This window comes from Gavia stellata, chromosome Z, assembly GCF_030936135.1.
Source record: "Gavia stellata isolate bGavSte3 chromosome Z, bGavSte3.hap2, whole genome shotgun sequence".
Lineage (NCBI taxonomy): Eukaryota > Metazoa > Chordata > Aves > Gaviiformes > Gaviidae > Gavia > Gavia stellata.
The window spans coordinates 12,768,643-12,795,126 of NC_082637.1; the positions used below are offsets into that span (position 1 = coordinate 12,768,643).

At 36.7% G+C, this 26,484-nt stretch overlaps 1 protein-coding gene across 1 annotated transcript in view; it reads right to left on the minus strand.

Annotated features, from left to right (window-relative positions):
• Window positions 1-1,408: 1,408 nt before the first annotated feature.
• Window positions 1,409-26,484, minus strand: part of ZFR (zinc finger RNA binding protein) — a 53,226-nt gene continuing 28,150 nt past the window's right edge. Inside the window, exons 6-20 of the mRNA XM_059833250.1 lie at window positions 25,903-26,150; window positions 24,726-24,917; window positions 22,267-22,555; window positions 21,124-21,317; window positions 19,149-19,268; window positions 18,221-18,366; window positions 17,673-17,835; window positions 15,843-16,048; window positions 15,459-15,609; window positions 13,877-14,018; window positions 8,796-8,893; window positions 7,881-7,976; window positions 4,753-4,864; window positions 4,545-4,642; window positions 1,409-3,808 (exon numbers count right to left, since the gene is read on the minus strand). Coding sequence (XP_059689233.1) covers window positions 3,629-3,808; window positions 4,545-4,642; window positions 4,753-4,864; window positions 7,881-7,976; window positions 8,796-8,893; window positions 13,877-14,018; window positions 15,459-15,609; window positions 15,843-16,048; window positions 17,673-17,835; window positions 18,221-18,366; window positions 19,149-19,268; window positions 21,124-21,317; window positions 22,267-22,555; window positions 24,726-24,917; window positions 25,903-26,150 — 2,435 coding nt within the window. The 3' untranslated portion in view covers window positions 1,409-3,628. The remainder of the gene's footprint in view (window positions 3,809-4,544; window positions 4,643-4,752; window positions 4,865-7,880; window positions 7,977-8,795; window positions 8,894-13,876; window positions 14,019-15,458; window positions 15,610-15,842; window positions 16,049-17,672; window positions 17,836-18,220; window positions 18,367-19,148; window positions 19,269-21,123; window positions 21,318-22,266; window positions 22,556-24,725; window positions 24,918-25,902; window positions 26,151-26,484) is intronic.

The following is a 26,484-nucleotide window of genomic DNA, read 5'->3' on the forward strand; positions in this document are numbered from 1 at the left end:
GGGTACTATTTCTTAAAATGCAAACTGCAGAACATCAGAAAGCAGTTCAATACACAGCAGCAAACTTCTCTCAGTACTAGGAATATATATGCACATTTTCATAATCCAAGTGAGAAAGTGGAACAAAATGGGAGAATACAAATTAACAGATATTTACAGAATGAAGCCTGATTTTTATATGGATCTAAATCAAAACCATTGTGATAACTCTGTAGATGACACCCCTTGGAATTTTTTCCTCCCCAAAAGATGAGATACCTGTTTAATTTTAAAAAGGCTGAGATATACCATGCTGAAGGAAAAAAGAACTCTTGAAAAGATTTGTAAAAGAATCTCTCAGGAGAAATTTAATTTGCTAGCCTTTTTGGCTAGAAAGCTCTTTGGCTTACAGCTGTCAGAGAAAAAAAACAACAAACAGAAGGAAAACAGATGTTTTTGTTGAATCTACTTTGTAAACCTACAATGTAAGTGGAAAAAACAGACTGCAAATTGTGCCTACTCCTCCCCCGTCACCATTATTAACGCTATGCTGTTAAAATCCATTTGCATAGTCCAAAGAAGTCTTAATTGTTTAATAAAGAAATTAATTCGGCATTGTGTGAATACTTAACAAGACTAATGATCAGCAGGTATTCAACTTGCAACAAGAATGTTAAATATGCATACGAATTGTTGTAGGAATATTTAAAGTTGACTCCAACTCTCAGAAATTTGCTAGGTACAACAATTTTAAGTAGTATTAAATCACTTCTGAGTAGTGAGATAGGTCTAAAAGTAGAAGCAGCAAACGAACCCATCACATTCAATAGCTCTGTAAGATTAACAGTCCATCTAGAATTTCATAACAGGGCAAGAAGTTGATGGACTATGTCCTTTAATTTCTAGCAAAGCCTCTACACAGGAACCCATGTGAAACCACACTGCTCACAGACAGGACACACTTAACAAACCAGGCAGACAAGTCAAAGTTTGAAAAAGCTCCAAAACAGAACAGCTCACATTTTCACATTGCTCCTCTAAGGTGAGCACTGAGGGGAAAATTCTTGCTGTGTCCATTTCTCTTTTGTGTATGACGAGTATGGTGTCTGAGATTTTGAGAGTTAACACACAGCATTGCCGAATAAAAAAGGTAAACACTGCTTATTAGTAAACCGCTAGCATTACCAAAACACAGGATATTAAAATGATTACTTGTTCATAAATTGGTTACTTGGTCTTGGTTTTGTCTTCCTACGTGCACAGTGTAGTATTTAAAGTAAAAGCTAGCTCTGTACTTTTTAAAACCTTGTTTTTCCATCCTTCTTAGTAGCAAGAGTCAGAAGTCACCTAAAAGAGCCCATTAAAATGGGCAGGAAAACCAGAAACAAACTGCAAATTCACTCTTCACCACACAGCGCAAAAATCATGGTCACAGCTTCATATTTAATGTGGAATCACTTTAAGTATACAATATCTCAAAAGATCCAGAAACTGGTTAAGAGTTAAAAGCCAGCAGAACAAAAATACAGGAAATCCAAAATACATCTTTGACCTTTTTAATCCTAAATTTTAGGGTCACATGTCTGAATAGACCAGTTTGCTATAGGAGGAGAGAAACTTTGGTATGGAGTTGAACTAGCCACATGAATAGCACCTGTAGCTTTCAAAATAAATAGTAATGGCTAACTAGACACCATGGCAGCAAGGTATCCTCTTAAAAAAAGACTAAGAATAAGCACATTGCTTGGAGCTATGCATCAAGGCTGGACAACAGAAACTATTGTAATCTTTCTTTAAAGTAACTTTAAAGCATTTCTGCTTTCTACATTTCTGATGCTGAAATTTTAGTAAGAAATCTTTCCTATAATGAGAAAGCTTTTTCCTATAATGAGAAAGCTTTCCCGTTATTTGCTAACCACTAATAATCACTCCCTTAAAAATTGCACTCTGATGCTTGAAAAACATTGTATGAATTTTTTTCTTTAAGTCTTTAGACTCCCTCTACTTTTCTAAAATATTGTATTTTTATTCCATAGGCCTATGCTGTTAGCAGTAGGTGTTGCAAACAGAAACATCCCCCTACTCCACCAGTTACTTATTAAAAAGGTCAAAGATAAATTCGACCTCAAAACGTAACAAAATTTTTTTTTAATAAATGCTACCAGAAATAATAAATGATCTTTGTAATGTGTGATAGTCTCCTACACCATCGATAAAGTAGTTACCGGAATGTTAGTTTATGTTAATCTGTTTTATGGGTTTGCAACAAAGCATAAAACACATTGAACAGAATAATTAAAACTTCAGTTTCCAGTGTATAATGAATTTTAGTCATTTAATAAATTTTAGTTTTTATTTGTGTATTCCACCGTAGTGCTGTGACAACAAATCACACCTGTGTACCAGAGCATACATCAACAGTATGATGTAACTTTACTTACATCACTGCTATATTTAGCTTTTTGAAAGAGACATAAGCATACACTATGGCCACATCAAATAATTTTCTGGGTTTTTTCTTTGATAACCTTCACTTTTTCAGTAATATTTCACTTCTAAAATTTGAATTATTGAAAAAATCACAGGAAGTTTATACAGGAATAGCTATAAGGAATAACCTCACAGGCACTGATATGACAAACATTTATTTTAAGGGCTGAGAGGCATTAATATCATATTGACAAAGTTGACTGAAAAGAATTATTAACTTTGTCTAAATGGGAAATACCTGCTTTTGCTTGTATATTGAGAAACGAAATTCAGAAAGTTATTTTTTGGCCTTGCTATGTCACAAAGTCAATCATACAAAGACCTACGCATTTAACCTAAGATGATAGTTTTAAAAGCCCTTCTATTATAAACAAAAACGTCATGCAAAACTTTGATCAATTATGCAGCTGCTTTAAAACTGTTGCAAGACCATACTGTATATATTAGCTTTTATACTGCTAATGCACAACTAACAGCAAACTTGATTAGATTAACACAAATTTGTCTTAATTACACCGTTATATCACACTAAGGAGACAAATGCCACAAGATTGGCAAAAACATTGAATTCTGAGCACTCAAATGGCAGGATAATTATGTGTTGTAACCCCTTCACATTTAGAAAAAAACATAATCCTGCAGTCTCACTTTACAAAAAAAAAAGTTCTGTAAAATATTAATTGGGAGGGGAACAGTTTATACTATCTAACACAAAGTAACTTATACAACTAGTGTCAAAGGCAAACAAAAAAACCTTCTAAATAAAAAGTCAAAATACACATAGCAACAGAAGCACAAATGCTGCATTAAATACAGTCAAGATAAGAAGACAACGCACTTGTTAATAAAAAAGACAAAAAAAAAAGAAGAAAAGTTACTAAAGTTAGCAACACATTTAAAGAAAATGCAATGAGGGAAAACTATTTTTTCGTATGACAACAGAGTTTCCATTTGCAGTCTTTCCATCCATAATTTGTCTGGTACAGAACATCCATTAAAATATTCAGAATCTCACAGAAGAGCTAGGTTGTTGTCTTCCAAATCTAATCCCCAAGTTGGTTTTGGATGTTTTAAACAGACATTATTATGAATGAAGAAAAAGCAAGGCAACAAATGGACTTTTTATCACCTTTGATCTTAGCACTGACGACAAACATTTTTAAAAGTTATCATAATCTTTTTTGTCTTTTTTCCCCTCTGCTTCAAATCCATCAACCCCATCACTGTCCCTTCTCCTTTTACGATTATTATGGATGTTGAAGCGTTGATTCATCTGTGGTAACGGATCCATTCCTAAAACTTTGTGTATTTGACGGAATGCAAGGAGTCTCAGTGCAAACTAGAAAAAGGGTAGAAAGAAGATATTTCTGTTAGAAACAAATGTCAATTTTAAGTATTTTGTCAAACAACTAATGAAGAACATTAGTGGTGTATGACACTATCCTTAGCTCTCATTATCCCCTCTTCTTCCCCCCAACAAAGTCAACACAATAAAATGTGTATGTCACATTTGCTGCTTCTGTACAAAGTACATCATCTTAGCTTAAAAATAATGTACATGTGTTTTAGCTGCTGGACTTGCACTGAAGCAGCCAAGGCTTGTCACATGTCCCATTACACGTTAGTAATCTTGAGCAAAAGGATCAAATGAAGAGCTAGGGGCAGTAACCTCTTAAGCTGCAAGTCTGAATGGTCAATACTGTAAGTGGATGCAATAAATATTAAAAATTAAACTTACACAGATTTATTCATAAAATATTAAATGTCAATGTAATTTTAGATCTAATAACATACTGCTGTAGAGTGAGCATCTTTACAGATATATATAGATGTGAGTGCTTCAAACTTTTCAGGAAAATGTTAATTTTAGTGCAGAATCGAACATTATTATACATTCTCTGTTGTGGAATTTTTATTGCCTAGCTTAAGACTGATCATCTGAAAGATGGAACTATATTCTAAGAAAGGAAAATTAATGTCCACCATGTAGCTCCATTAAAAAAAAAAAAAAACCACAAAAACCACCCCGAAAACCAGCCATCAAATTTAGTTACTTCACACATATGCTTCCCTACCTGTGCACTCGAAGTAATATCCTCTCGTTGCTGATCTGTCATTACAGCAAGTGTATCAAAAGGATCTTTTTCACAAGGGTCCAGAAGGCCAGGACCACCTACAATGGTTAGGTTAATTAGTAGCACGTCTCTACCTTATTTCAACCAAGATTACAGATTTTACATTAGTTAAGTGTAAGTATATAGACACTGATCAAATGCAACTTGCCTTTAAGGATGATTCCTGAGGATATACACTCAAATACTCTTCTCAGTGCATCCCCAGGACTCTGTGGTCCAGTAGCACTGCTTATTGCTTTTTCCACAAGCAACTCCATAGCCTAGACCAACAATAAGAAAATGCAGCCAATTTAGATGACGGAAAAAAGCTGCTACTGTTGTTCCATACAGAACCTTTGAATCCAGAATTCTGAAGAACATTACACATCACAGAACACTTTCAGTTAAAATGGAAAAAAAAAATTGGGTATTTTATAAAGATGAATAAAAAGAAAGCTGGTGCAAGACTAACATTGAGTACTGATACGCTTCTTCTCATCACAAATTGTTCAAAAGTTTTGTAGAAATTCATACTCTGGTAGCCTACATATGCAGGTAGACAACTTGTCCAGCCATTTTTTGAGAGAGTATGAAAGAAACATGGTGGGTCACCTGAATCTGTCAGCCACATGAATAAACAGCACACAGTATATCTTATGAAATTAACAGGATGCTATAGAAAGATAAATTTTTTTTACAGGAGTACAGAAACTTAAAGCATTGAAAATTTAATGACCTTTTAACATTTAAGTGGTTACTAGTTCTTCAGTTTAGCAAAACTGAAGTTCACAGCAAGTCTTCTCCTGAATATGGGCTAACACTAACTCAGATGTTAAACAAGTGTAAAAAAACCTTGATGATAAACAGGCTTTCTGAAATTTATACATTACTTGATAGTAGTTAAAATGGTTTAAATTATAAGCTGTATTTTAAATATTGTTTTCTCTGTGAGTATTCTCATTGTTTACTTCTATTAGACACTATTTTTTCCAGAAAAACCTGTTAAAAGATATTTGCAAAGGTAAAGAATAGCTTTTCTCAGGTTTTCTTCCCAGCATGAAATGGATGTTTCAATACTACCTCTTTGGCAAGTTTAATTCTCAAACAAAGTGTCTCTCTTGTTTTTTGGTGGGTTTTTTGGGGGGTTTGTTTTTTGGTCCTCCCCACCGAGTTTTACAGTTGTTCAAATGTTGGCTTTTGTTTTTACTTTCTAGGAGTAAATGCCTATTCGAATGCATGCAAGTAACTATAGGCAGTGTTGATTACAATCCTTCACTAAGGGCGCCCATTCCTTTCTATTTTAGCTCAAATTTAACCAAAAAATTTCCACTCTCGAGCATGGTATTTCCACACTCCCACTGTATCACTCAGGATTTAGCAACAGTAATTTAGCTGTTTTCAAGTATGAAGCAAAATACAGCAGGGAAGAAAAAAAGCAGATCATGTTTTTGCATTTATTCAGGTCTAGTTCCTTTGGATCCTCATAGAATACACTAAATTCTACAACTTAATCCTAGGAAAACGTGAATTATGATGCCCTGTGTTTATGTGCATGAAAGGCTGGATTTCAAGTTTGAAAAATCAACCTTGAATAATAGTTCCTTCTAACTTGTAGGAACTTGACAAAATTATTCTAATTTAGTTTTTATTGTTAGGTATATAAAGAGGGTGCTACTAATGTCCATATTTAGACTTCCTAATATCTTCTATTTTTACAACTACTTAGGCTCTTTTTGAAAAGCTCTGGCATCTCTTTGGTTTGTAGCAGGCTTCTAGCATACAAGTTAGGAGAAGTTCTGCAGCCAGAAAAATATGTTTCTTCAATCTATGAAACTCCATCTGTGACTGGCAGAAATTACATATATTTAAAATCACCATTTTCATTCTGTCATTGTTTTTATCAGTAAGACTTTGCCAACCGGCCAAAAGAACAGCTGACTCTACACAGGCTTCAATGTTGATCCATGTCGCTGACAATGCATCAGGTACCAGGAGCAAATCAGGAATCACTTTTGCAGAGAGCTGAGACACAGCTAGGCCCAACACACCACTTCATACCTCTCTTCCCTTCTGGATGTGCCTCAAAACAAATAACGTGAGAAGTAAGAAACAACATTCCTTGATCTTCATCTATGTGCCTGCTGTGTGCTGCAATAGTTCTAAGGATGCTTTTCTAAAAGTATGCCAGGGTTTATTCTGTGGCAAGTCAGTATCCTAGTGATATTAAGAGGGCACTTACATACTTCTCAGCTTCTTCTAAGCTGTATTCGTACGGTGTATCTTTCATGAAATGTAGCACAGAAACTGGCACTATTTTTTTTAACTTTAAATATTTAAAACACAGAAATAACTGCTCCACGTATTTTCCAGAAGCAATAAATATTATCAGAAGTAATTTAATAAAATTGTCTGGAAGCTTAGCACAGTTGTAAAACATTTCTCACTGAAATAATGCCAACTGCTCAAGCTGTCTTGACAATGTTAGCGCTCTTCCTGCCAAAACTGAAAAGGAAGCAGCACAGTGCAACAGGGTTTGGTCTGTGAAACGAAACAGTCAGAGCTAACTTTACTTCCACACTACACACGTTTCAGAGATTTTTTTTCAGACTAACTTTGTCCGGTCCACAGATTGGACATCTTTTAATATTTGGAGCACAAGTTGCACTCTCAGAGAGCATCATTTAAGACAGTCAATGCAAAAGGAATGCTCCAAGAACACTCGGCTGCAAGAATTAAGAGAGGTAACCTGGTACAACCTAGAGATCTAAGTGACACTGATTAAAATGCTAATGGTGACACATCCATAGATTGTAGTGAAGTACTGTGGCATTTCATCTTGCAGAAGGGACATATTAATGATCACAGGAATTACTGTGATTTGTTCTTTCAAGTTACCACAGAACTATATAGGCACAGCTGGTATTATTTTATGTAAGTTTCATTAAAGTCCAAGCAGTTCACAGTAGGTGGTTAGAACAAATTGGATTCTTTTACACAGAGTAAGGGAAAAAAATGCTAAAATATAGACTAAGAATGCTACCTACAAAGAATACAAAAGAACAAGAAAATTCATTTTGGAAAAAAAAAAATTCCACCTCCAAATGACAAAACCTCAGAAAACTAAATTTTTAGAGGGAATCTGGATTATTTGGTGGGAAAAAAAAACCCAAAAGACGAACAAAACCCTACAATACTTCTTGAAAAAGTCTACATTTAAAAACTGTAGTAACACTTCCCTATGCTTTACTGGCGGTACCATGTGTATTAAAAAGACTCATTCAAAAGAACATTACTCACCCAGCTTGGAAAATCAGACCAAGTTGGAACCCGCTGACAGAGGTCACGAAGAATACGTATGATAATCACACAGGACTGCAGACCATTAGCTCTAGCCTTGAGAGCAATACAAAATCAAATTAATTAATCCCAACACCTACAGCAAATAGGACTTGTTGAAAGAGTAAAACACCACTGTTCAATGGAAGCTCAGACACAAGATTGAAACAAATCATTCTACAACTTTATTCCATGAGCTGCCATTTACAGCAGTATTTTATACAGGGTTAGTAATTTAAGGTGGTAGAAGTCAAAGTGCACAGGTTATACAAGAATAACATTTCTTGATCCCCTGTACACTTTGACCTATGTTCACTTGTAACAATAAATACAATATCTTTCTATATTAGAAATACAAAGGATAAAGTAAAGATCTAAGGAATAGGTATAGAGACTGAAAGGTCAAGGGAATCTGTTTGGTTTCTTTATTGTGCCTTTGCCAGAATGCAAAGTCACTAAACCAAACAGTTGCTTCTCACCTTTCATTCCCTACACTTAATGCACTTAAGAAATAGGAAAAAAAGTCTTAAATCTAAACACAAAGCTTTAAACACGTATTCCATTATTTAAAGCAAAGTTACTCTGCAGCCTTATGGAATATATAACAAATATACAACATATGATCACCCCAAGCGAGTCAAGCTTTCAACATCGCCTTCTCAATGACCAGAAAAAAAAATCATGTCAAGTGAGCAATAACTGCATAAAGCAGTTCCTCCATACTCAACCTTCTACATTTAAATTTAGGGACCAGAAAAATATTAAGTATTATTAGCATGAACAACGCTGAGTGGTTTCACACAATTAAACATTTATATTGCAACTGAGCTAATCTCTCATAAGGCTACAAGAAGAAAGTAAAATGATGTTCCGAACCTGGAACCACTTAGCGTGGCGTAGAGCAGCCAGAGCGTCAAGGCATTTTTGCCTGTCCAAGACGTCCGGTGGGTCTTTCACCATACCCGAGGTTACATCTAAAATGGATTGAATTGGCAAAATGCAGTGAGGAATGGGTGTTTGACCAGGTGAGCAAGACACTTCCTTAAAGTAGCTTCAATGTCACACATGCCATTTAAAGTTTAAACCCTTGAAGAACAAATGTAAATGTTCAACAAAAGCCATTCAATTAGGATTAGGGCATCAACCCAGTATGAAGATCAAGAGCATGTTATACTTTAGCTCTGAGGTTATTTTCAAATGCATTGTGGATTATGCAATGCGTAGTGCTTCTTTATTTAAGCTAACACTGGAAAAACACATATCCCCTAAAATTAAATACTGAAGGAAGGATGGTTGGACACAGTGCACCAGCACAGAGAACACAAGACAGAAGGAACACAAAAATCCACTTTAACGAAGTAGAAACATTCAAACTTAGTTTCTTCTAAATTTTAATGGTCACGTGTTATTTGGGATGTATTCTTAAAAGAAAAACTAAGTATAACAAATCTTAAAAGCACTAGATGTTTAGTAATTATGTTATTTTTATCATACCTTAAAATTGAAATTATTTTGCTTTAAAATCCTGACTAAAGGAATGTGAAATGTTCTTCAATATTACAGAGTTCCATTACTTTCTAGTACCATCTCTCTTACTCATATAAGTAAAATTCCTCAACCCATAATATATGTGCTCCAGTATCATTTAGGATGCAAGGAAGGATCTGAAAAGGGACTGCTTTACTTAAGATTCAGCAGGAAAAAGAAAAGCAGGGAATAGTTTAAAAAAAAAGCAGAACATCTGAAAGATAAAGAAAATATAGTAGATCTTGTATATTCAAGTGTTCAGAAAGGATTTAATTACCAAGCTGATTGCTTTGTTACCAAAAAGGAAGAGACCACAGGCCCTTTTGGAAGTGGTTTGATCAATAAAACTGGAACCACTGAACAATGTGAAATGGTATCCTTCAGTTACTTAAAAATTGTACAGATACAATGCAGTGATCAGCTTTAAAAGTTCTTTGTTTTACTAATTAAGAAAATGGCTATTGTGACTAGTAACAAAGGATATTGTTAGCATAACTGGTGATACACCAGGTAAGATGAAACAAAAAGCCCTCACTCAATTGTACTCATTTCACAGGAGCTGCCTGTATGCAACAATATAGTTTACTCCAGCAAGATATTAATTTAGGTAAGTCAGAGAATAAATTTTTTTAAAAAGTAAGAATATTGAGTCTCATGAAACATGCCTGCAAGGAGAAGCTTTTAGGGATGCTGCAGAAAGACAGCTGTGAAACCACCTATTTTACACAAATGTAAAATAAATAGTAGGATACTTTACTATACAGAGAGCTAAAAAGCCATGAATGAACATGGTGGTACAACTTCGCAATATAATAATTAAATTTAATCTGAAGTACTACATTCAGATTTGTGCATTTTTTGGAGGATAGTCCCACTGCTCTGCACAGGGATAAAAGGGGGAGGATTTCAAAACAAGAACGAAGCTGAGAAGAACATAGGTATCTTCTCACACAGATATTCAAACTTATGGACTATATGTTAAAGTGGAAAGATGAAAAACTGCACTAACAAGGCATTTACAGAGCAAATGAAGACAGTTAAAGTGGTATTTCCTTTAAAACAAAACAAATTAAAAAAACCCCAAACCCAAACCTATACAAGAGAGGTGCCAGGTAAGATAACTGATGAAATGAGTACAATCTGGATATAAGAGACAAGGAGTACATTTAGAGAAAACCCACAGGAGGAAAAAAGTGGCGAAGTAAGGTTTAGAAATTAAGAATAAAAATATGGGTTGTTGGGCCTAGTAGCCTAATCAGTCAATTATTTACATTCTTCTAAAACTAATCTGCAAATAGGTGACACCATCCAAACTTTTAGCACAGTAATTCATTACATAATTTGAAACTCCAATTATTTCTAGCTCTGAAAAACTTCAATTTGGAAAATAATTTTACTAAAAAGAATTACAGTTCAAGTGCACAGAAGAGAATCTTACTCAGTGCTGGAAATGTCAATCTAAAATGTGCTACTAATAGGTATCATATGAATACCCTTGAAACTTAAAAAGACTCTGAGAGTCAGAAGTTGCCAAGGCACCTATTGCACTGAGAACACCTTGACTAAAAAAAATGTATCAAAGAAACTCCTGTAATACATAATCTGTGGATTTTTGCATCTGTTTCACATTTCAGGATTAACCCCTTAAAGACTATTTAACTAAATTCAGATGCCTGACCTACCACCTTGTTAAGCTAAGACAAAAAACTGAATTAATTTACAAAACACAAGCACGAATTCTTACCCTATATAACTTACTTTATTACTAGCCTAAATATAAGGGGTTAATCTTCAGTTAGACATGCTGTGTCCACACTACCTCTTCATTGAAAGTTAACAGGTATATCAATTTCAGTAAGTTTTATTATGGGAAATACCATTTTACTCCGTCAACTATTTCAAGACTAGTGTGAACACTGCTTAATTCTAGGAGAGAGACAAAGACGAAAAGAAAAAAAACAAACACACACAAAGCAACAGTAGATGCTAGGACTATGCATCCAAACCCCCTCCTTTACAAAGCATGGCAGGTGTGACACTGAGCTTTAGAAAACCTTGGTCAAAAATCCTTCCGATGTCTTGGCAGCAACCCCTGACAGGAATCAAATCCCTCTGCTAGAAGGCTTTGGACCAGAGCTGTTAGCTAAGGATAAAAAACACACACGCACACACATATATGTGTTTGTAAGTATGTACACTTTGTTTGCTGAAGGAAAGATTCCACAGCAGGGGTTAGAGCACTTTGAATATATCAGATTCGGTAAACTGTCAAACGCACAATACTGTAAGAAACAGTAGCTATGCGATTAACAATTTTATTTCACCGTATTTTTTTTTAGCCTTTTATCATGTAATGGGATTACTACATATCAAACATGATTCTACTCCACGTGCAAGTCTCAGTCTCATCTTTACTCAAACTGGTTCTTCCGGTAAAGCCTTCCTTATCACCTGAACTAGCTTCCCAAGCGGGCTAAAAAAAAAGAAAACTTTAAACCATTGTAAGACACAGAGCATGAGAAGCTGCAGTAAGAAAAAACACAAACACATACTGTTACTCTGCAGCAAATAAGCAGCAGTCTTTGTAATAAGGCCTTCTTTGCTTCAATAATTTGCAATTCAGTCTTCTATTTGCTCTAGTTTCAAAAGTGAACTTTTCTGCATATCCATTTTATACTGCTCAGTGTCTTGAAGAGAAATCTAACTTGATTTTGCTTGCCTAGAGGCACTACTGCATTCAGCAGTGAATAAACTCACAATGATCATTTTAACTCAAGTGTGGGTCAGACAAAAATACAGATTTGTTTCCTTTAGGTGGCATAAATTAAGGGATTGATGGCAGTAATTTGAAATTTATTTTATTTTTAGTCCACATCATAGAATTTTAGGCCAGAAACTACTTAATTGAAAATTAGTATTGTGGCAGGAATCAATAGTGCACTTTTGCACAGTATATCAAGAAATAAACATGGTGTTTAAGGTTAACTTCACTTAATGGTTAATCTAGTTTAATAATAAAATCTTTTAAGTTAAAGTATTATTATCTATTCAAATAATATGTGAAGTCTGATTCAGCACAGACAAACCAAGAGTCATGTTACACTTAGATTGTCAAAAACCAAGTAAAACTGGTTGGGTGTGACAGTACATGTACAAAGCCTTTATAGCTAGGAATAATATGCACAGTTTAAAAATCATGTACAAAGCACTCTGAATGACTCTTCAGAAGTCATCCAAACCAGAGAATGCATCTTGAAAATTTTCTTTCTGATTATGGAGGACGACTTTGTTAACACAGCTTGCTTACAATGCACTAGTCACAGCTACAGGACATTTACTAATGCAATATAAAAACCTCAAGTATTTTAGAGGACAGGTAATGATGAGATGAAATAAAAAAACCTCCGTGGCTTATATAAATACGTATATACACAAGCACATGTATACACACACACATACAATTTTTTTCAACCTGCATATAAGAAGTGTTAAGATAGCCTCAGATTTCCTATTTGTAGGTTCACTGTCAAACACCAGAACCCTGTTTGCCATGATCTCTTTCAACTATGAAAATACAGGATTAAAAGGAAACAAAAGTTAATTTTATCTGACCCGTAAACAAAAAGAACCAATGTACTGCAGACATTAATCATGCTTGTTGGCTTAAAAGCTTTTGGAGCTTCGAAAGTGTTACAGAACAGACCCTAAAGCAACACTGCTGGCACGAGAGAAACTGTGGACTTCAGAAATGTAAATTGATTTACAAGCTCCACCTTCTGCTTCAGCTCAACGACAAAGCCATTTCTTATTGTACTAGTCTGGGTTTGTCAGTTGGATAGAAGACTGATTGTAATACCAGGAGTCTAAATATACTCAAAAAGCACTCCAGACCAAAAAGCAACCTCAGAAAGCTGGAAAAAATCGCATTGTATTTTAAAGTTAGAAGAACTGTTACCATCAAAAGTATTATAAAAGTGCATTTTAAGTGGCGCTGCTATTTGGAATGTGTAAGTGATTGTAATACTGATCCAGTTTAAACCCAAAAACCTGTGATTTGATTTTCTAAAACCACACAATCTTTCTCTTAGGGCAAGACTGCTCTAGAAAGCCAGTTTATAGCCATTTGCTATAAAATACTTAGTTTTCCACATAATTTTAAAAGAGGGGGAAAAAATAGTCAAGTTTGTACCTTTTCCAGAAAACTGAGGTTGGACATAAAGTTAGAAATTTTAAAAATTAAATAAACGCATCATATAAGCATTTATTTTAATCAACTGTTCTCTACCAAGACTGGTTGTTGAAAAACAAGGTTTCGATCAAATACATGTGCCAGCATGTTGCCTTCCAGGACCTTAATGCCATCTTAAGCAGAATAGATAAACATAAAAAAACAGGTGAGAAAGAAGTAACTTCTTTAACAACTTCCCAACCTCCATCCCTCATGTTCTCCTCCCGAATGATTGGAGATGTCAGTGTGATAGTAACTTGCATTTTGGGTTCCACACACGAATTTAAAATTATTGCTGCTTCTGGGACTGCACACTTGATATCGTATTTCTCAGGACTTATTACCTAAATATCGAGAAACAGAAATTTCCATTAGCATGGGGACAGTAAAAGTATGGGGAAGAAAACGGATTTCGACATAGTCTTTTTAACAGAAAGACAGAAATGCAATATAGTTCCATGAAGCAAATACCTCTGTATTCAAAGAAACCACAGTATACACAATGAATATATATATATATGGACTTGCATACTGCTTCCAAATCATTAATGACAATACACAGCAGCCACCAAGCATGCAAAAGAAAAAAAACTACCCAGAAAGGAAATTCATCTACAATTAAGTTACATAACAAGAATCTTGACAGTGTTTGACAGCCTCAGTGCCACTTAAAACGTCAGCTGGATATGTTTCTTATTGGAACACAGGAGCGTTTAAAAAGCACCAAGATGTGGTGGTTGTTCTTCAAGCTTGCAGTTACAGGATGGGTACCACTAGGAACATTCTATACTTGGCTGTCACAACATGGTAAGAACAAAGGGCAAGATAAACGCCAGGGAAAAAATGTAAGAGTAACTAACAAGGTGGTTATTCCAAATTGCTTCTTGTAACTAGATTTAATAATTCTAAATACCCCCAAAAGGAAGCTGTAGGCACCTCTGCCACCTTCTTCCACAAACTAGACAGACAAGTGACTTCTCCACAAAGCCAGACCAAGATGTAGTTTTCAAGTTTTCTTCTGCTCTGTTACTTCAAACTACAGCAAACTCAAGATTATTTTCTAACTTATCCGATCCTGCTAAAGCTTCTACAATGCCACCGATTCTGTCGAACATTTACCAGACACTATTGAAATATTAATGCTGTGACAAGCATTCCGTAACGATGGTGGACAGGCTTTGTTCAGCAAAACAGAGACTTTATTCTATATTTTCATTTCTTGTGGAAATACAGCAAACAGTTTACATGAATTCTGATGAAAGGTCTAAGACTGCATGTCCTTTTTTTTTTTTTTTTAAAGGGCCAAATTAAAATAAAAAAACAAACCAACCACACAAGACTTAGTTAACTAATTGTGGAACTACAAAGCACTGACACACAAATTGGAAACAAGATGTAAGTACAAACAGACTGGCATTAATGGAGAACTTTGACCTTCAGGCAGCAAACTTCCTGTAACACTCCACAAATTACCTCTGTCGCTGCTGGTAACTGGATAATAGTCTTCTGTTGATTTCTATTTCCCAATTAAATAAAATCTATTAAATGATGATTGATACTACACTGCTAGCATAAACACCTAGACACTTGTATGGATGCAATACACAGAAAGCAAAACATGCCACATAGTCCCCGAGTTCCAATGGAAACACTTGGAAAACGGAAAGAAACTGAACCTGAGCTATGAAATGTGGCACAGTGAGCCCTGCCGACACTTGACTTGAGGACAGACTTTTACAGTATCTTTACAAAAATTCAAATCCAAAAGTCTAAATTCTACTTACTGCAAGTTGTTTGGGAAGGCTTTCAGCAATACGACTGAGTAACGTCTTTGAAGGCTTCTCAGCACATAACAAAACAAGATTGACGTTTCGGTCTCCACGGAGTAGTAAACCTTTAGCCAAAACGCCTACCCGTAAAACTCCTTTCAAAGCTCTGTGAATTACAGTTAAAAGTTGCATTTAAAATAATATAAAAACCTTAAAACTAATCCTGAAGATAGAAAAGTGAAATAAAATAGGAGTATTCCACATACTTTTGAGGCCATAGTGACACAGACCTTATCAAAACCTGAAGAGAAGAGAATCCGTGGAAACACTGATAACAGTGTAAGGAAAAACTTCAGAAACAAATGAGGAAATTCTTAAAAAGTAATAAAAAAAAAATACCTGTCTTTACTGCCGTCTTTTTTGTCATCTCCTTCTTTGTTCTTGCTTTTTTCATGATCAGTCATGTTGTCAGAAACAAGTTTCAAAGCACGCTCAGTAATAGAAACAATTTTTTGGACTGCCTGAAGTTCCTCCTCTGTTGGATATATAGCAGCATGTTTGGTCATCACATAGCGGTCATCAGAGGAGTCAGGGCGGCGTAGAGGCTAAACAGACAAAAAAGCATATTTCTGAAATATGCATACACTTCCAAATTCACAAAAACCAAACAAGTGGCTAAACAACAGAATATTCAAACCTCAAATCGCTGACAAGTAACAAAACATGACCTGAACTGTCCTTAACAACTTGCACTGGCCACAATCAATCATGTCTGAAAAAACATGAAATATATAAAAATTAAACAAATTATGAAATCCCAGGATCAAAAGTATCTCCTCAACATAAATATCTATTGTCTTTCTATCAACTGGGAAATGCTTGCATATATCCATGATTGTTTTCATAGAAACACAGGAGAATTCAAATAGGAAGGGACCTCAGGAGGTCCTCGAGTCCAGCCTCCTGTGCAAACCATGGTCAGATATAAGACCACATCATATTGGCTCAGGGCTTTATCCAGTTGGTTCTTGAAAACTGCCAAAGATGGAGGCTGCAGAACATCTCTGTGAAAAAAATTATTTCCTGTGTTCAATCTGAACCTCTTTTGTCTCAACTTAAGCTGGTTGTATCTCGCCTTCTCGTGACTGTAAAGAGCCTGGCTCCATTGTCTTTCTAATGCACAGGTATTAGAAAGCTATGTCCCACTGAAGCTCTCTGTTCTCCAGGCTGAACAAGCCCAGATCCCTCAGTCTCTCCTCACAGGGCATGTGTTCCAGACCCCGACCACCCTGGTAGCCCCACACTGAACCTGCTGTGGCTTATAGTATCTTTCTTGTACTGGAAAGCCCAAAACTGAATGTAGTATTGTACTTTGGGTCTAATGAAAGCTGATCACTTCCTTCACCTACTGATTATGCTCCTGTTAGTATAACCCAGGATGTTGTTGGCCTCCATTGCTGCCAGGGCACACTGTTGACTCATGTTCAGCTTGCTATCTGCCGAGATCCCCAGATCCCTTTCAGCAGGGCTGCTACCCAGCCTGTCACTCCCTAGCCTGTATCAGTGCAAGCGGTTATTCCTTCCCAAGTGCAGCATTAGGCATCTGTCCTTGAAGAACTCCGTAAAGTTCCTGTTGGTCCATTCCTCCAGTCTGCCTCTGGATGACAGCCCTGCCCTCAAAGGTATCAGCTATTCTCCCCACCCCAAACTGATTCAGTTTCATGCCACCTGCAAACCTTATGAGTGTGCACTCACTCCATCGCCTTTCAGATCATTGATAAGGTGGTAATGAGACAAATCCCAGGATAAAACCATGGGGTACTGCACTTGTTACTGACCTCCAGGTAGAGTATGACCCACCACTAACCATCATCCTCTGGGACTGACGATCCAACCACTTTTTATCCATACATTCGTCCACAGTTAGATAAATAATGTTGTATAATGCAATTAAATAAAATAAAAAGTAGTACACAAATCCAGAGTGACCTGTATTTCAGAAGAAACTGTATTTGTCTTTAAGGCATCCTTTTGTCATTTCAGTGGACCTATTTTGGAAGACAGGTCCACCTAAAGAGTTTCAGTAGCATGTAATTTCTTATTCACTTTTCCAAATCCTTTATTAAGAAACACTGGAGATAAGTGAAGTAGCACTGAATAATTTACAGTTCTTAAATGTGCCTCCTGGTAAGTAAGATTTCTTTTTTTTTCTCAAGTTAAGAAACTCACAGCTGGTCCTTGGGGCTGAGGAGGCATTCCTGGTCTAACTCCCAGCAGGCCTAGAGGTCCTGGAGGACCATGAGGATATCCTCCATCTGGTATTCTGCGACGGTCATCCCAGTGATGCTGCTCTTCCTCCATTCTCCTCCAGTACATGTCCTCTTCATAGCGCCTGAAGTGCATCAATTAAAGTGTTCTCTTTATATAGCAGTTAATACTTGCAACCATTCTAAATAAATTATTGTATAGCCTCACCGAGTAATTCCTAGTAGTTATAAACAAATACCAGCGAACTCCAGAGGGTAACTAAAATGAATGGTTTTTTTGAAAATTAGTCTGAATTTATAGCAGAATAATTCTAGTAAGTCTGCATTCCTCAGAGGGACTGAACACTAATAAACAAAAACCCCAGAGGTATAATGACAACTTAATTTAAAACCAGACAGTACAGAGTTCCCAAAACAAGTATTCAAAATAAGTAACTACAGAAGCAGAGTTAATTTTAAATAATCTGACTGCACCTTTGTTTCATTCACTGATAAAACAGCATGCATTACCTCATTTCCATCCTCCAGCGTTCTTCTTCTTCTCGCCTTCTCCAGTATTCTTCTTTCTGCATCTGTTTCCTCATCTTCTCTTCTTGAATTTTTCTTGCTCGAATACTGGGCTTTACTTCTACTTGTAAGTCTGGGTTTACTTTTTTCTAGTCAGAAAAATAATGAATGAAATGTTGTTTTCCTCGTCCTCTCAAGGTTACAGTTTTTCTGATATGTTTAACACACAATACTGTCTACGATAAAATCAAGGGGAGTAAAATGCAGTTTTAGAACTGCAATGAATGAGTAGTTGAAGAAGAAAAAGCTGTATCCAGCATTTTAAAGGAAAGAAATAGCAACATATTACAAATAGCATGAATTTCCTCTTCACTTATATGAGAACAAAGCAATTTAAAATTAAAATGTTACATGAAATACTAAGTAATTTGCTGTTCATTCTGTAGCAGGATGACTACTCTATAGCCTGAAAAACCATTTCATCTTAATTACAGTGTGCTTCCTGATGCTTGAAGGGTCCCTCATACAGGGGCATAATCATGAGTTACTGAATAAGATTTTCTGGCAATTTTTTCTCTTCTTTCACCCCTTTCATGATTATGCAGGTCCACTGTACCTCCTGGGACCACAGTAGCTTCTTCCAATCTATTCTTATAATAATCAAAACGCACACCAGATGTCAGTACAGGTGTGTCTCCCTTCGTAACTAAAAAATCTGCAACGCTTGTTTCTCAAATGTCTCCAAAAAGGTTTTATGTGGTTTATCCTGCCAAAACCATTGAGCACTACTATTTTACACTATTTGAAATTCATGGTAAACAACATAAAGAACCTACTGCTGCTTGCGTATGTTGTACCATATTTTAATGTTGCAAAGGTTGCCTGAAAGCAATGTGGACTTCCACGTAGAAGCATTAGCATTTCTACTAACCTTATACTGAAGTCTGTGCCGCCTCCCTTTTAAGTGCATCTCCTTCGCATTAGGGTCATTAAAACTGCATTCACAAAGTTTACAGTGAAAGCGGATCACCTTTCCTTCATCATTTCTTACCTGGAAATAAAGTTATAACACATTTGCCTTTTTTTTTTTAAAAACAAAGCTGATGTAAAAATTAATTTAATTCAGTGACACTGGATAATGTCTACCCATCTCAAAACATGCCAAAAATTTGACACAATAACTGAAAGAAGGCAGAGTAGAACTTTCAATTCTGACAGACACACCATTGTGCTTCATAACGAACTAAGTTCTTCCATTGCAAAGAGTACACAGCTTTAAATTCAAGTCCAAACATACCGAGTTGAATTATTATAAACCTGCAAATCATGAAAAATTTACATCAGACTTCATCCACATATCTCACGCCACCCACATGAAGAATGCCCCACTGAGCATAAAAGAAACATGCACAATACAAAAATGTAAACATATGCACAAGCCTTTGCAGGCTCAATGCCTTATCATTCTTATCTTCAAGGACGACCCAGGGAATTACAGGTCAGTCAGCCTCACTTTGATCCCTGGGAAGGTGATGGAGCAGCTAATCCTGGAAATGATTTCCAGGCACATTAAGGGCAAGAAAACCATCAGGAGTAGTCAGCATGGCTTCAACAAGGGGAAGTCATGCTTGATCAACTTGCTAAACTTCTGCGATGAAATGACTGGCCTGGGAGATGAGGGGAGAGCAGTCAGTATCGTCTACCTGGACTTCAGTAAGTCCTCTGTCACAGTCTCACCATAATATCCTCATAGACAAGCTGTTGATGTATACAACTGCATGCTGGATAAGCATACAGTGAGGTGGATTGAAAACTGGCTGAATGGCCAGGCCCAGAGCATGGTGATCAATAGAATGAAGCCTAGCTGGAGGCTAGTAACTAGCAGTGTACCCCAGGGGTCAATACTGGGTCCAGTCCTGTTTAATATCTTCATTAATGAGCTGGATGATGGGGCAGAGCGTACCCTCCCCAAGTTTGCTGATGACATAAACTGGGAGGAGTGGCTGATATGCCAGAGGGTTGCACTGCCATGCAGAGAAGAGAGATTTCGATGGGCTGGAGAAATGGGCCAATAGGAACATCATGAAATTCAACAAGGGGAAATGCAAAGTCCGGCACCTGGGGAGGAACAACCCCTGGCGCTAATATATGCTGGGGGTCACGCAGATGGAAAGCAGCTTGGCAGAAAAGGACCTGGGGGTCCTGGTGGACACCCAAGTTGAACATGAGCCAGCAATGTGACCTTGCAGCAAAGAAGGTGAATGGAATCCTGCGCTGCATTAGACAAAGTTGACAGGGGTGATCCTTCCCCTCTAACTCAGCAGTCGTGAGGCCACACCTGGAGTCCTGTGTCCAGTTCTGGCCTTCCAGTACAAGAGAGACATGGACACGTTGAAGAGAGTCCAACAAAGGGCTGCAGAGATGATGAAGGGATTGGAGCATCTCTCCTATGAGGAAAGGCTGAGAGAGCTGGAACTGTCTAACATGGAGAAGAGAAAGCTGAGGGGGATCTTAATACATAAAAACACCTGAAGGAAGGGTGCAAAGAAGACAGAGGCAGGCTTTTTTTCAGTGGTGCCCAGTGACAGGACCAGAGGCAATGGGCACAAACCGAAATACAGGAGGTTTCCTCTGAACATCAGGGAACACTTTTTTACTGTGAGGGTGACCGAGCACTGGCACAGTTTGCCCAGGGAAGTTGTGGAGTCTCCATCCTTGAAGATATTCAGAAGCTGTCCGGACACAGTCCTGGGCAATGGCTCCAGGTGGCCCTGCCTGAGCAGGGCAGTTGAACCAGATGACCTCCAGAAGTCCCTGCCAACCTCAACCCCTCTGTGATTCTGTTTCATGTTGAACAAATTTTCACTAAAATAGTTAAAAAATAATGCACATTTTCATATCAATACCTCCTCCACATAGTCATGGCCCACTGGCTGGACATCACTTTGCAAGGCTGCAAGAGTTGTGGGAGTCACTGGTTCAGCTGCTGTGTCTGTTTTTACTTCCTGTGTTTGTACTGTAGCAGCAGGTGTTGTTTTAACACTTTCAGCTGATTTCATTTCTTCCAGTTTACTTCCTGTTGTCTGAAGCTTATTGCCACCTACAAATCAAGAAAGTTAAATTGTTAACTTTCATAAAATGAGAATGTGATTACACATGATGTGTAACTTGAAGACTTTATTTTCAAATATCAATGTTCTGGCCAAAACATTATCAGCCTTTTAAAATTAGTTAAAACTTAAACATATTTTAAATACAATTAAAGATTTTTAAAAATAAGTTTAACAACATTCAAGTTATTTAAACACTTAGTTTTCCATTTTAGCAAGAAAAACATTTCCTTTATATAACTGCAATTTTCATTATCCATCTTCATGCTTTTTCAAAAGAGATAGGACTGAATGGGAACAACACAGCAAATATATTTTAATAATTTTTTTTTCTCATCAGATAATTTCTTTTTTTTTGTAAATGGATCCAAAAAAGTACTTCAAAACCTTATAATGTTTGTACTAACGAAGGTAATATACTCTCAGTGTTGCAACTGCATAGGTCTTTCCTTCAAGAGCAGGATAGCTTATTGTGGAAGAGCTGCTTCCCATCTCTAAATGCCTACCATGCTCATTTCAGAAGTTTCCACTGTTAAGATTTCCACTGTTACAAGGATGTTTCAGTTGCCCAGTTATGAACTGCCAACCTACTGCAGGTTGCCTTAACAGCCCAGGCTGTAAACTGAAATTAGGACCAACTGGACTATAAACTGTAATACTGCAGCAGCTACTACATGAGAAACCAAAAGTGAGAGACTTCTTATAAAGGTGGGAGAAGCCTCCAAGAGAAGTCAGGTGGAGACAACCGTGTAGAAAACACCATAAATTTTGAAGCAAAACTTTTATTTACATTCTTATTTTCACCTATCAGTAATTCTCTTAAACACAGTTACCCATGCATAAAGTTAACTAAATACATTTTTATTTGCTGCACTAAGTCTTAAAAAAAAATTATAGAATAGGTTAGGTTTCAAAATAAAGACTGACTTCTGTACTTGCCAACAAAGTTTATTTTCGGTGTAGATATTTTCTTTACAGCTATATTAGCAGCGGTTGAAGATGTTTTGTTGTTGGACGCAGTGTTAAGTGGTGTGTTTGCTGTGGGAGTAAGAATTTTCACTGCAGAGGATGCAACAGAGGAGTTCACAGTACTGCTGCTAGTTGCTATATTTGAAGCAGAGGCAGTTGGTTTGGAAGCAGATGTGGATGTTGATGAAGTAGCTTGGGTAACCACGTTTGGTTCAGTTGAAGGAATGGGTTTGCCAAGTTTTGTGTGCAACTTTACCACCTATAAGAATAAACAGAATTCATAATATGATCTCCCTGGGATAACTATAAAAACATCATTCTACACAAACATCATTGTAACTAAAAAAAATCAACATAACTAAAAAGTTAGCTATTGCTTCTTTACAAAAAGTGATCTTAGCAAAAAGATGGACATGGAAAGCTCTTGTTATCTGTAACAAGGAAATAGTTAATAGTTATCTCACATTGCTTATTTCCCTTAGAAATTCAGACTTTTACTCCAAAAGCTACATAGATGAGAACAGAAGCCAATAAACTCACAAGCCAGTACAATTCAAGGAAACGTTTTGCTCAAACTGTTTCAGTGGGACCGTTCTGTTGCCTGGTTGCTTTTTACTCTCCCTCCAAAAAGTGTATAGTATGTTGAACTATTTTGGTTCCAAATAGTATTTGTAACTAAAGAGTTATTTAATTCAGATTCAACAATACTGTCTCTTTTGATCACTACATTTTAAGAGTATACATATTGAAAGAATTTCCAGGTTACTTAGCAGAACTGAAGAGATTCCTTAGACAAATGTGTTTTGGTTTTTTTTTTTTTTTTTTTGGTTGGTTGTTTTTTTTTTTAAAAAGCACATCTGCAGAGACAGTTAAGGAGTATGCAAGATGTGTATTTCAGAGCTCTTTAGTATCTACTATCTACTTAGTATTAGAAGTAATAAGCAGAGGCCCTTCCCCAACATGCTTGATAGAGAGTAATACTTCTTTTTTGGTGACAGCTGACCATCACCTGAAAAAGCAATGCATGTAGTCCATAAGAAAACATGCAAAATCAAAACTAAGGACTGGGTTTGAAAGTTGCAGTAACAAAAATACAAATCTGTGAGACACGCCTTTAACGCAAACACGTGTACACCATCATGATATGCCCACAACTATACACATACATTTCTTAGGTTTTTGTTCTTATTTTTTAAAGTATATCTATCAGAATACAGACATAATAGTGCCACACAATACTATACATCTAAGTTCAAGCAACTCTTCAAAATTACTTTTTTCCACTAGAATGCAGAAGATTCTTCAGTGTACCACAGAAACAAATAACAGTCCTTTGAGATTTCATTTTTACACTGATGACAAGCTAAATTAGCAGTGGTTAGTGACTATCTATAAGGAAGAGAAAGCTATATCCAAATATATAAGGATAATATATATTATACTCCCTACACCTATGAAGTTATTGGGCACAACCCAAAAATTTAATGGCTCAACTTATTAATGAAAGAAAGAACACTAGGCAAGTCTATCTAAATTATAATTTTTGCTCTTGTACTAACAAAAAATGATACTGGGAAAATTGTTTTAAATCTGCTATGAGATTCATTTATTTTAATAGGAATGATGTTACTGATGCCACTTTGTGCAGTGTTCTGAGATGCAAAGAGCTATAAAAGCTGGATATTAATATAGTATTTATTACTGACATTGATCTTTCCAGAGTTATGAGGAAAATCTGTAATATCTAAACAAACATTCTACACTGCCATTGCATTTACTATTGTATGGCCAAATTTAAAACACAGGTCACAGGGATTCACAGTGCAGCCCGCTGTCTTTATTCCAGAATGCCCACCTAACTGCATCCAAACAGCAGGGAAAACATGCTTACCAAAAGTCTTCCAAACATACTCATTACAAAGTCTACTACAGAACATTGTTCCTTGCTCCCATATGCCAATTTTACTTGCAAGAAATACCAAGGAGTGATGCATAATAGTTCTGTCCCATGGCACTGACTCAGCCTATAGTGTTTCAAAGTGCACTGAAAGCTTCACAGCACCAGATAAACAAGACAAATGTCAAAAAAAGTCTTGAAAAAAGTTAGGGGGCACAAGCATGCTACTGCATGTCCTCATTGACTTTTCTCCCCATCTTACTCTACGCCTTCTTCCTACGATTTACATGCTTTCCCCAATACATCCTCTTCTTGATGATGCCGTGGCAGTATTTTTTCCCCTTTCTCCCAACAAGGCCCTTCTAATAGTGAGCTTAAAGATAAGTTTGAAACAAAAAGCAGAACTAAACATCTTTTAACAAAATAATTCAAATTGTATTGTTTCTGCATATTTTCTTCTCTCTGAGATGACAAAAAATGATGGGAAGTAATATACAACTGACTTGTATAGTAAGAACAAGAGAAAACTTACTTTCTGATGCTTGGCTCCACGGATATGGGCAGCATAAGCATCTGCCCCTGTACAAGACACATCACAAAGCTCACAACGCAACTGATTCTGAGTTCCACGAGCAGAAGTGCTGCTGTTATTGGTGTTCTGGGAAGCTTTTAATGCTGCTTCTTTCTTTTTGTGTTTCTGGCCTTCTAAGTGTTCTTTATAAGTCTGTTTAAATAAACAATACACACACAATAAGCTGGTTTTCTGCTGCTCATTCATTATTCATGTGAATACCTGTTATATAGAACATAGCATAAAACACATGCTTTGTGTAAGAAACACTTCCTACACTGAACGTTTCTTCCATATGACATGCTCTAAGGCATTAGCCGGCCACTTCTAAGACAAGTTTTTTTCTCCACCAGCAGGATTCCACTTTTAGGTAATACAACATGGGCTTTTCTCCTCTAACTCCTCACTTACTCTATGAAGTACTGGTCAACAGGTATTACCATCAAAAACTTGATATGATCAGAAAACTGCAGTTTCCTGCACTGCATTCAATCATTCTTGATTTTGAATTTTCCTCAAACTGCAAGACCACAGTGATTAAGTGTATCCGAAGAACCAATTCAAAAGAAGGTAGTACGTAGTGCTGAAAATGAAATGCGGAAGTTTGTGTTTGTTCCTATACCAACACTCACAATCTAGAGAGTAGACAGGGTGGGAAATAATGAGAAGTTCACCTAAGAGCAAGAACTGTTTAGCCAGACACACACATAAACACTCTGCATGAATTGGTATCTACTTATCACTTGTACCCACTGTGAAACTAAACTGGGATGCTGGAATACAATGAAGAATAAACTTTCAGGCTTACCATTCACAAAATCTAGGTAATTCCATAGTTTTGAAAAAAGTATTTTCTAAGAAGTTCGCTATGCTAAAAAAGCAAATCGAATGCAAAGTTTAGACTATTTCTGAAGTCCAAAGCACAGCTGAAGCTTCTCTGTACAAGCTAAGGGGATGTATCTTTTTGTCTTCTCATAGGAACTCTTTCTATAATAGCGCACATTTTCATTTACTTATTCCTTTAGTAGAAGTATAGAATCAGATCTTTAAAAATTAACAAATTTTCTTAAAGGGGGAAGGTTTTTAGCTGAAGAAATTATGACTGAAGTGTATAGCAGAATATTACAATAACAGATACCTGTGGTCCAGCACAGCTGATCTTACAAACATCACAGTAGTGGATCTGGGGCGGTTTGGGAGGTTGTTTTGGTTTCAGTTGCTTATTTTGGAATGGTGTCTTTTTAGTAAAGGTGGTCCCTGTCCAAGCAGCTGTTGCAGCAGCAGCAGCAGCTGCTGCCGCTGCCTGTTTCTGTTGCTGCTGCTGCTGCTGGTAATAGGACGATGCAGCTGAATACACTGCAGCTTCATAGCCGGAGTAAGAGGTACCTCAAAGATCAAAACAAAATAAATGTTACATCACTGCACATTATGTATCAATTACATAATACACTAATTCAAAACATGTTGCATAATAGAGCTGGGGGGACAGGGCAGGATATAATCGATTTATTGAGATCACACAGAACCACAGAATCACTAAGGTTGGAAAAGACCTGTAAGATCATCAAGTCCAACCATTAACCCAACACCACCATGCCCACTAAACCATGTCACACAATGCCACGTCCACACATTCCTTGAACGCCTCCAGGGATGGTGACTCCACCACCTCCCTGGGCAGCCTGTTCCAGTGTTTCACCACTCTCTCAGTAAAGAACTT